This window comes from Epargyreus clarus, unplaced genomic scaffold, assembly GCF_041222505.1.
Source record: "Epargyreus clarus isolate Ecla_fem2 unplaced genomic scaffold, WU_Ecla_fem_2.2 ptg000019l, whole genome shotgun sequence".
NCBI lineage: Eukaryota > Metazoa > Arthropoda > Insecta > Lepidoptera > Hesperiidae > Epargyreus > Epargyreus clarus.
In genome coordinates, this window is record NW_027332227.1 from 13,318,790 (window position 1) to 13,330,610 (window position 11,821).

Sequence of the window (11,821 nt, forward strand, 5' to 3'; positions counted from 1 at the left end):
TAAAATGGGATATATCTAAAGCATGGATCTCTACAATGATTTTGTAGAAATCATAGTATTAATAATAATAATAATAAATAATAATAATATGATTTATTGCCCAAACACAAGAAACAAATAATTTACAGAAAATAATAAGACATAAATAAAGATACAAGAATTAACATACAAAATAATGACCAACAAAAGCTAAACTAAATTAAACATGAATGGAAGGGCAAAGGAAGTGGCTCAGCATTATGCTGGCTCGTGACGTGGGCCCCGAGCAGCGCTGTTTTTCAGCCTCTCCCTACTCCCTCAGGTGTCGTGCGGGAGCTAATAGTGTTTTTCCCCAATCCCAGCCGACATACAAGAAAAACTTAACTTTGGGTCCAGTATACAGTGAAGAAAAGAAAAAAAAAGAACTTAAATAATTAATAACTTATCTTATATTGTGACTCTTGCAAGCATGTGTGTCTGTGTGTGTATATGTGTGTGTGTGTTTGTGCATGTGGGTGTGGGTGTGAATGTGGGTGTGTGCTAGTGTTGAACTTGAGCGTATGTATGTGTGTATATTGCTTACTGAACGAATCACTTACTCTTAGGCAAAAAACTCCCTTAGGTGCATAGACTTCCAATGCGCATGTTTCAAGTTTTCTGCAGCAAGCTGTCTCCTTAGTAGCGCTGAACTGTATTTGCTTTTAAACGATTCTGTACTCATTTTCTTTCTCAGCGGTGGTGGTAGATCGTTCCATATACTTGCTGCAGCAAACTTGAAACAGCCTCGATATCGTCTAGAACTGTGTACAGGGGTTATTAAAAGATTTTGTATGTGAGAACGAAGGCTGCGATTGGAAATATCCTTGACCCAAAGGAGCTTCTCAAACAAGTATTCGGGCTTTTTGTTCCATATAACTCTATGCACCGTACACGCGTAGTGCAGCTCTCTCCTGGCACGCATGTTCAGTATACCTTTACGATTCAGATATGGAGTAATACATTCTCGCTTGGGCACGTTAAAACAATATCGTATACAGGCATTCTGTACTCTCTGAATTGCTCTCTCTGTGTACGAGTTGATTCTTGGGCCAAAAGTAGAACTACAGTAAATAAACTGCGAAAGTACGAGGGAATCGCACAGTAGCGTCCGTAACTCCTCTCTAATATAGGGTCTAATCTGATAAAGAGTTTTTAGTTTGTAGAAGGCAGTTTTTATTCTGTTATTTGTGTACTCTATAAATTTTTGTTCTCCGTCCAAGATCAAACCCAGATTGCGTGCACTACTCACTTGCTGTAGAACAACATCATTGATTTTAATTTGTATCTCGTTGTCTAACACACTTTTTATTTGCCTCTTCGTTCCGTTGTATTAGATAGTAATTATTTATAAGTACCTACATACCTCACAATTATTTATTCGCAAATCAACTATGTCGTTTTAGTCGTAAGAGCCTGTCTTGTTTGACATAAAAATGTACATTATGGATGGTAGTTGCCACTTAGTATCAGATTGTCCGGTGTTTGATAGATATGTCTACTAAAATTAATGTGACTTTGTAGTCCAGACAGATCCATCACAACAGCTGTCACAATGCGCGTCGGCATAGGCCCACTTTATTTAATAAAGAACATGACGGATTTTGATATATTTATTGATATTAATTTTAATGACATTGACTAAAGCGATTATTTCTATTATCTTGTCTGTTTTGAGTATAGGCCATTACAAGAAAATATTTTTTATCAGTGCTGACGTGCAATTTTATTGTATAATTATTAGTTTAATATGATGATTTAATGTTATAATTGTATCTTTTGTCCTGTTTTAATTTTAATAATTTAGTTTAATTTTAATTAGAGTTTATATACTTATGACATATTTGCACACCCTTTGGGTTAGGATAGGAGCACAAAACTTATGTATTTCACGTATGTATACCACCTTACCCTGCAATAAAGGAATTGAATTTGAATTTGAATTGTTGAGGTTTTTCGAACTTTACACGGCTACGTAGTGCGTAATTCTTCTGTCCAAGCTATTTATAAACCGTGAACTAATATTATACAGTAGAATCTCCTTACATCGGTACGAAAGGTATACAATACAAGCCGCTTTGTCGCCAGTGCTCTTTTTGTGGACTTGGCTGACATGCTGTCGTGTTACGGTGTCTGTAAAATGGAAATATTTATAAATATTGTCAGTACTATTATGTGTTTTCATTAAAATGAAACCTCTTTTCAAGGGGCTTAAAATAGCGCTGCGGTGTTCTGGTCTAAAGGCTTTTCACGTTATCCGGTGTCCATTACGTTATTACCCGTATATTTTCGCCATATATACTACATAGTATTGAATAACTATTGGTATTTCTATGACACAATGAATTATTGATTCACTGCATAACAAATTAATAAAATCATAGAGTTTCAAATTGAATTAGGATATGCTGATAAATATTATAAATTGTTGCGTAAGATAGTTGAGTCGACAAAATATCAATAGAAAATAAAGAACTTTATAACACCATACTTTATTTGCTTAGTAAATGTTGCTTAATACATGTAAAGGATATAAAAAAAATATAATGTGGCTATAGACTTTCAACGGAAGAACGCCTTTAACCTTTGACTGAAGAAAAGCTGTACACAGTAGACCAAAAGGTTCTGGTTCATTCTTGAATTAAAAAAAAGATTTCGAAAATAGTAAAAGTCTTGCACGATTTCTAATCCCACCAGGTTCAGATCATACTTCCGTGCCGCGATCCTGTGCCGCTGGTGCGATGTATTCTGGCGTCGCAAGCGCCCCCTGCCGGAGTCTCCACCGGACTTCATCTCGCAGTCTGGCAGCCGATCCCGCTCAGGTTTTTACTCGTTAACGTAATTATTATTTGAAGTGATATCTTTGGTATCATTTACTTTTGTAGCTTCTTTTTCTATGTTACAGATCGGTAGTTCACTTTCGTTGCTAGTATCACTTCGACTTATATTGCTTCATAGTTGTAGTTTGAACGAAAGTTGGATTGGCAAAGGATTTTGAATCATGCGTTTGTGATTGTTTATTTAATTACTGACTTACTGGTTATGTCAAATGCCGGTATCGCCATGACATGACATCTATCGGAATCATTAGAAGCAGGCGTATCTATACTGTGGTTTCCATACACATGGCACGATGTCCTGAGCGCGCCGTAACGTACCAACGGGACATCAGAGATCATACCCGTATGTCTCTTATTGCTACAGTCGTAATTATTTTTCGGCATGGTCTACGCGACAATATCTAATGTTGTTTTGTGAAATGAAAAAAGTATACTCATACGCAACAAAAAAATAACAATTAGCCTATTCTTTGGCACTTCATTAACATATAATTGTCATTAAATTAATATGTAGTTTCTCCTTTTACATTCTTTCTATACAATATAATATATTTTTTTTATAATTAGCTAATATCCTTTGCCAAACCAATTTAAATTTAAAATATGCCAGAAATAAAATTTTAATTAAAATTAATTACAAAATATTTAAATTTAAAATAATACTTACATATAAATTTTAGCAATAATATAATTATAAATGGGGTATTTGACTTATTATTATGGGGTATTATTTATAAAAGAAAGTATCTTAAGACTCTTGAAGTATTTTTGAAATGAAATTTAATAAAATTTAATCTTGGAAAAATAGTTACTATTATGTAACGATGATTGTTATTCATATCCAGTGACGTCACAAATACGTGAAAATGTGACTACAACTTTTTTAAAGTCTTCATAATGGTTTGTAAGCAAATTGAAAATATTAAATATATTGAACAAAGACACACTTATTCCATTTAAGAATATAAAAGAGAATTTATATATTTATAAAACTCATTAAAATTACTAGTTAGCTAATAATCCGATAAATACCTATATTATTTTAAATTCGAACTTTATTTATATAGTCAAATACCCAATTTACTGATCAAAAGGGATAATTCATGCTTTTACTTCAAAACTTTCTAATGCTTTTCGGAATTCTTCCCAACAATTAGTAGTTTTTTCCTCACAATTTTTAAGAGTTACTTAGTTGAAACATATAGTACCTACAAATCTATTTAATAAGTTATATAATATCAAGTTAGTATTAAACTATAACGTTGGCTTAGAATAGCACTATTCATTCGTCCTCCATGGGTATCATAGAAAGTTACTGTCATTTAACCCTTAATCGGCCATGGCTTCAAACAAGTTGATTTTAATATACCAGTACGAGGTTATATTGAGATTAAAGACTTGAATACTAAAAAAAAAATAGTAGGTAGCAAGTAGTTTTTTTTGCAGTGGGAAATTATTTCCCTATAACCTATAACAGTTATATTTTGTGGGAAATTATTTCCCTATAGCCATGAACATAATAATTTACCACTTGACTAACTTTTGTCAGCGTCTTTACTCGTCGATTTTTATACAGGGAAAAAAATTGACAATGCAACATTAAATGAATTATCTATTATAAGATTAAACAAATATAATTAATCAACTATTTTGTGTTATTTACTTATGATTCTAAAAATAATCAAAACATTTCGTAATCCTTAAGGGTTATAGGGAAACAATTTCCCACTTGAAGATTTCATACACGGCTATAGGTTAATAATTTCCCACTATTTTCGAATGAGAAAAAATATACCAACGTAACTTATTTCGTACGTTATCTTTATAGTAATAGATAAAATACATGTTCTTCTTTACGAAATAAAAATTTTTCTGGGCGTAGTTTCAAAAACTATTTCAAATTTTGGGAGAAAATGACCGTTAAAATGGACTTTTCACTTTGAATGACCATTGACATTGACAGCTGACGTTTAGGAAGTGTTGCTAGAAAAAAACTTAGAAAAACTACCGATCTTACTATACGTTCGATTTATTTTATTACATCTGTAGAAATAAAAAAAGAAAAATAAGTTTGTGGGAAACTTTGAGGTGGGAAATAATAGTCCTATGGCTTATTAAAGGTTAAGATAGGAAGATCAAAGGGTATATCCGCTAATTTATTCGACTGTGGTTATCATTAAGACATGGACATTATGGACATTCATCAAATCAGAGTAATATACCAAAAATATTAAAATATTTTTCTTTAAAACATGTTCGAATGTTACAAAGTAATCATTGAAACCTATTTCTTATAAGCTAGTATCTTAATATGTTAGCATAATATATAACATAGGAGCGTTTTAACATGAACATGGAAAAATATTACTAGTATTTGGGTTCAACGCAATTAAATACTAAAATAATCCCCTTACAGTATTCGTCTCTACAGGTTTAGAGGAACACAGAGACTTAAGAAGAAATGTAGTAGTCGAATGGCCGCGCTCGTCGTATCGGGAGCCTCTCGCCCCGCGGTCGCTGAGACCGCCTTCGCTTGCTAGCTGCCCGCGCTGCCCGCATCGGACCTACTACGATGGTAACTACGCTTTATCCCTGTAGTCCCGGGATCAGAATAGGGCTACGGTATCCCCTGCCTGTCGTAAGAGGCGACTAAAAGGGGGCTTCCGGGGTTGCGGGCGGTAAGAGTGGGAGCTCGAACCGCTCAGCCAGCGGCCCCGGGAAGGACGGCGGTATGAGTGGTCGCATACCGTTGTCCGCACCAGACGGTGTGGCGAGCGCCAAGCTCACCTGAGCGGAGCCCGACGGGGCAACGCGCTAAGAGGGCTCCGGTTGCGTTCCTTTGGAGATCCCGGAGCCCTCTACGCGGCGCCGAGGACGGCCACCGGGGGGTTTTAGTGGTAAGAATCCCACATAACCCTACGTTGCTCCCACGACACCGGGTACCTTTTGAAGGTTTTCCCCCTCGTAAAAAAAAAGAAAAAACTACGCTTGTTTTTAGTTTAAGTTTTTTATTATTGTAAGGCAGTATTTTTAGTCTATTTTAAATTATATTCTTATTTTTAGTTTTTTTTAGTTGGTTAGTTTAGTGCTTGTACATTGTAAATATGATTAAGTTTATTGAAATAAAACGCCCTTTGATTGAAAAAATATCCTTCACTTGCTACCTGATGTAAACGATAACTTTGCTTAGTTTTAGTTTTACTATTCCAATCTTAATTATAAAATACACTTTTAGAGGAGATTGCACATAATAAATAACAAATTTAAACTACATTAAAACTTATGAGATTATCATGTTTAGTTGAATTAATCACAAAAATAATGTTTATTCCAAAGTCGCCTTAAGCTAATGAAATAATTAAATAATAGCTCCTTTAAAGCTACTTAATGTTGAGTTCACAGACCTATATCTAAATAGATGATACATGTACCTTCATTTGTATGAAAACTAAGCGTGCCACTTTTTTCCGATGGACTGACACTTGTCAAGAAGGTTTTAGACATGTGGATGTAGAATTCTCTGTCAGAGAGAAAATCGATTCAAAAGTCGTGTCAATTCTTCTATAACAATCGATTTTTAAATTGAAAATTCGAAAAATTTTAAAAAGAAGAAAAAGTTGAGCAGCAAACATTTCAGAAACGATCGATGATCGATTTTCGAGAAATCGATCGTCTGGATTTATTTTACTAGTGCTCTGCGAATGTTTTGGTAAAAATTCGTCGAACCATCATTACCAAAACCTACCGTGTCCATAAATTTAGTCACCAAAAAATATACGCGACGAATAGATAACCTCTTTTCCTTTGGAAAGTCGATAAAAAATAAAACAAGATGTCTACAGAAAAAAGATTTAATACAAAATAGATATTGCTTAAACATTTGTTACATTCTGGTGTTAAAATCGTCTCTGCATGTCGAAGGATGCCACGTGTGCGTGCCATGTTATACGAATAAATGGTTAATAAATAAAAAAATGCTTTTTTTAACTTTCTTATTTTGTACAAAATTGTGGAAGAAAATAGAAAAGTCTCTCTAAATTCACATTAGAAATAATAAAACCTTACAGTGATTAAGGTGTTTTACTTATATAAATTTAATTTATGTATACAAAGCATAGATACATCAATACCTTATACAAAGTTGTAAAGATATCGCTTAAATCACTTAAAATGAGCAGAACAAATTCGGTTATGTTTCATTGGGACCAATCTTTATGCCCGGTCTTTAATCCATCTCTCTTTAACCTTGGCATCACTTGGAATCTGTAAATTTAATGGTAAGTATTTTGAACAAAATAGCTAAACATAAACATTGTAATTAAAAAATACTTAAACGTTACACGTTTAACAATTCAGTGAAATAGTTACGAAATAATTATTAAGGAAACATTATTATTCATCCATTTCCAAAATCGATTAAATGTACGAGAATAAGAAACTGGCATGTACAACACCAGTTAGTCAATTTGAAATAACCAATGACAATAGTCTTTGAGCAACGAGGACAAATATCGATCGTTTTACTTTTCATTGCGGGTTTTAATACAGAACCCTAAAACTTTATAACCAAAATTAGCAATGTACTATAAATTATGAAAACACACACTCGGTTACTAGTTGTCATTGTAAAACCACAATAAATTTTAAATAATTAATTATAAAACATTTCACACATATTTTAAGAAAAAAATTACTTACCCGGCTAATATTTTCTTTATCGCGGCAATATTTTCTTGTGGAATTTGTACAATTTATTACCGCGCAAATCGGCATATTTATTGATGTTTATTGACATCCGATGTCAACAAATGTTACTTTCGGACTAAATGACATTTCATCAATGTGAGTTGAATCCACCTCCTTTAACCCGAGGTTTAACCATACTAAATACTAGAGATGCGCCGAATAGTGGTTTCACCGAATAACCGAATACCGAATAATATTCGGTTTAACCTTTACCGAACCGAATATTCGGCCGAATTATTCGGTTAACCATTTCTTTATTGTCAGTTTGCCAATTATGTATGTTCATTAACACTTTAAAATGTTGATTTGAGTGAGTAAAATAAATACTGATTTAAGGTTTAAAATAAAGCTCAGTATACTAACTATAGATTAAGTAATAAATGTGTTGACTTGAGGTATTAAAATAAATGTTGATTTGAAGTTTAATAGCTTTATTTTATTAGCTTTATTCGACACATTCTTCATAGGATTTGAGTTAGACTTGTAATATAATATAAATCTTACTTAAGAAGTTTTGTGTTTTAGTCCTGTACCATATCGTGTACACAAGAAAATAGAAATACTCGAACCAAATATATTCGGCACCAAAACCGAATAATTCGGCCGAATACAAATAGCAAAAAAGATGCCGAATACGCCGAATACGCCGCATCTGTATTTGTACCAACCGAATATTCGGCGCATCTCTACTAAATACGTACACATGCGGGATCTATTGGGTACAAATACAGGTCTGTGGTTGAGTTCGTTTACAGGAAACTTTAATTGGCTTTTAATATGCGTCCCTTAAATAACTTTGAAGTTAGCAGAGTTACCAATTAAAATTTTATTTAAAATTTTGTTGAAAATTCTTCAAGCAAACATTTATACAACTCGCGTAGCGCCCGATATTAGCAAAACTATGTTGTACAAAGGCATGTTTTAGTTTTCATGTTGATGTTAAACTCAAAATTAGACGCTTACAGTGATGCCTCTCACAACTATAACATATTTTTTAGTCTGTAAAGTAATATTACATTTGTACCCTGTACCTGTGGAAAGTAATGTTTTTCAAACGTATGTTGGTAATATATGTATTAAAGTATTATACATACATGTATAATACTTTGGTATAATCTTGCAACTTTATACTCGTTACGAAATAAGAAAATGATGTTATATTTTCTAATATATAATTTTGTTCCAGCTTTCATTCACGGGCGGAAGGTGTAAATTTGAAAATATAAAATTAATTAAACACTCTCAATGGACATTATATTTTTAAAAAGTTTTGTGTATTAAAATATCGAAAATAAACTATATGGTTTTTCATATAACATACTAGTGTAATAATTGAAGCAAGCTCAAAAATATACGGAGTGTCTCAAAGAATAACGGAAAAATCAAAGGTGATAGTAAAAATATTTTGTAATATGACAATATGTGATCAAGATCGAGATGCGTGACGAGCATGAGACGTATACTGTAATATAATGGTCGTTTTATGTCAGAAATGTGTAATATAATATTTTGAAGAATATTTGGGACTCTCTCGTACAAAATTCACACGTAAGTAGAAATTATTTTTATTGTAAAAAATTTCGTATGTTACGTGAAAATGTAGTTACGGGCAAGATTCAACTGAACGTACGTAACGTACAAACATAATAAAAAACTGAAAAAAAAGATAAAGGTATACAGTTTTTAAGCAAAACATTTATCGAGGCTTTATAACGATGAATTATATTGTTTCCTGTATCTCAAGAAATCCAATTAGTGTCTAAGATTGCATAAGTAAATATGTTTAATTTTTACTTAAAAAACGTATCATCAAAACCCAATTATGTTTGCTCATTATCGTTCATTCCGTTCAGTCCAGGACATTCTGTATATAGATTTATATATGTTAGTGATGAAAGATGTTGACCAAAAGAAACGGAAGTTTTTGTGTAGGTTTTAATATTATTCGTATCATATTAAAATTTATTTAAGTATTGGTTTAATGTATGTGTATAGAAAACATTTTTTTAATTCAGAAAAAAATCTGCAGTAATTTAAATAATAAAACTATTTAGTTAACCTTAATTATGCATGTTTAGTGTATTATCTTCCTCAATAATAAATCGTTCATTCGTAGATATTGGTACTTCTCAAATGTTTAATTGAAGTGCAACAGACGCGTATCGATGCCGTGTACGTATACTTGTCTGTGTGCGTGAGCTTTCTGTGTGGACAAGTGTTAAAAAAGGAATGTCATCGAATTAAGTTAATATGTTATGTGTGTTAAGATTTAAGAATTTTTGGTGTGTAAAAGTAACAACTACATAATGTAATTCTATTAAGCCATACAATGTAAATATTAATCATATCTATACTTGTAAGTGCAGAATCGTGTGTATACACATACGTGGTAAGGTTTACAATCTGGCGTGGATGGCCAAATCATTCCAATAAATACTTAATTTTTTTAATGAGAACGATAAATATTATTTCCTCGTTCCTCGTTTCAAACTAGCCCATCCCTTCAATTTCTTATTTATCATTATTTTTCACAATTAGATCCTTAAAAGCGACACTATCCGATCAGATACTACTAATTTCTACTAAGAAGAAAATAAAATATCAGATTATTTGTATTACAATTTAAAAAACTAGCATTGAGGCATCGTGGTAGGGCGTATTCTCCCAGTTTTATGGAAAGCTGGAAATTATTCTACTAAAAAAACCTGACATAATTTTCTTCTTCGTAGTATATAAATATAACACTAAAAATGTAATTACTAAAAGTGTGTTCATTGTATAGACACACACAAGACCATACTCTAAGTAAAGACTTAGGTGTTTCTAAATGCGAGTCAATTTTGGTACTCTATACTCTATTCCAGTATAACATTAAATTATTTAATTATTGTTCATGATAATGGAAGTTGGTATCATCGCAAAGCTGGGAGAAACCTTTTAAGCACATTAAGTTTCGCCTAATTAGTTTTGAGCTAAGACAAGTTGTGGGTGAGAATTGTAATTCGTTGTTCTACATGGGAGGTGTACCGTAGCAAAACATTCGCCTAACAACGAGCAAACCCCTAAGGAGCCATTAGGTTTATGTCAGATTTAAGAGATTATTTGGGAGAACACGTCATGCACATAGAGTCGTAATAAAAATCTTAATTTTATATCACAAAGAACGTATGTGGTTTCATGTAGTTTTTCTGATAAAAATATGTAAATACTTCCTTGCGCAAGATGAGCATGTCGAGCTGGAAGTCCCGGATTTTGCCGGACTTTTAATATAAGCCAGAGATCCCTGCTGGTCATAATATTGGATGAAATCAAAGCTTACACCGACTCAGCAGTGGGACGTAATATTGGGTGTATAAAAAGTCAACTTTTCCTTAGTCACGTGTAACAGGGTTGTAGGCTAGTTGACTTTGTTATAAGCGAAGCTAATTTCAAGCGTATTGTGCGTTGGTACTCGTATTTATTTAAGCGTGAATGTAGTTAGTTTTAGGGAATCCAGTGAGCCTAGTCATTTATTCCTTCGTTTTGGTCATTATTTAATAATTAAATAAGGTTAAGTTGTATTTTCCGATTGAGCAATTTCTGATCACCATGTAATGGTCAATGGTCCACGCCTAATTATAAGCGTGACTAATTTTTAATCTTTTTTTAATTAGACTTTTGTTTGTAAAAAAATATTCAAATATATAGTTCGATATAAAAACGACATAAATATTTCTACATATATTTAACAGACACCGGATATTTATTCTAATAATATTTAAATATTTTATGTGTTTTATTATACTTAATGTCATGTAATGATGTGTGTATATACTTAACTCTAAATGTTTAATGTAATTAAGTTAGTAAATGTCAAATGATAAGACATAATTGTTCGCTATCATTTGTAAAATTGAAAGATATTTTTTGACCATTAAAATCCGAATTCAAATTAATGTATTTTTATTTCATGTTCTGTCACAAGCCTCGCCATTGGGATTAAATATGATTAATAATTAAAAGGGGACAAAAACGTATTAAAACGTAATTCTCGAGTTGTATGATGACTGACATATTGCCGAGCAATGTGTATATTTCATGAAGCATTTAATTTGAGATGTTTTTGCCGGTGGAAAGAAAACAGTTATTCATGCATACATATGCATCATCAGACCATCATTCATCATTGATGACTCGCGTGGCCGAGCGGTCAACATATCGGTCTGATGCGCAAAGGGTCG

General features: G+C 32.5%; 1 protein-coding gene across 1 annotated transcript in view; it reads left to right on the plus strand.

The window, feature by feature from the left end:
• NGR-A32 (neuropeptide receptor A32) overlaps nucleotides 1-10,163 on the plus strand; it is a 74,420-nt gene extending 64,257 nt beyond the window's left edge. Inside the window, exons 10-12 of the mRNA XM_073083567.1 lie at nucleotides 2,713-2,837; nucleotides 5,287-5,430; nucleotides 8,788-10,163. Of these exons, the coding sequence (XP_072939668.1) occupies nucleotides 2,713-2,837; nucleotides 5,287-5,430; nucleotides 8,788-8,813 (295 nt within the window). The 3' untranslated portion in view covers nucleotides 8,814-10,163. The remainder of the gene's footprint in view (nucleotides 1-2,712; nucleotides 2,838-5,286; nucleotides 5,431-8,787) is intronic.
• Nucleotides 10,164-11,821: the final 1,658 nt, after the last annotated feature.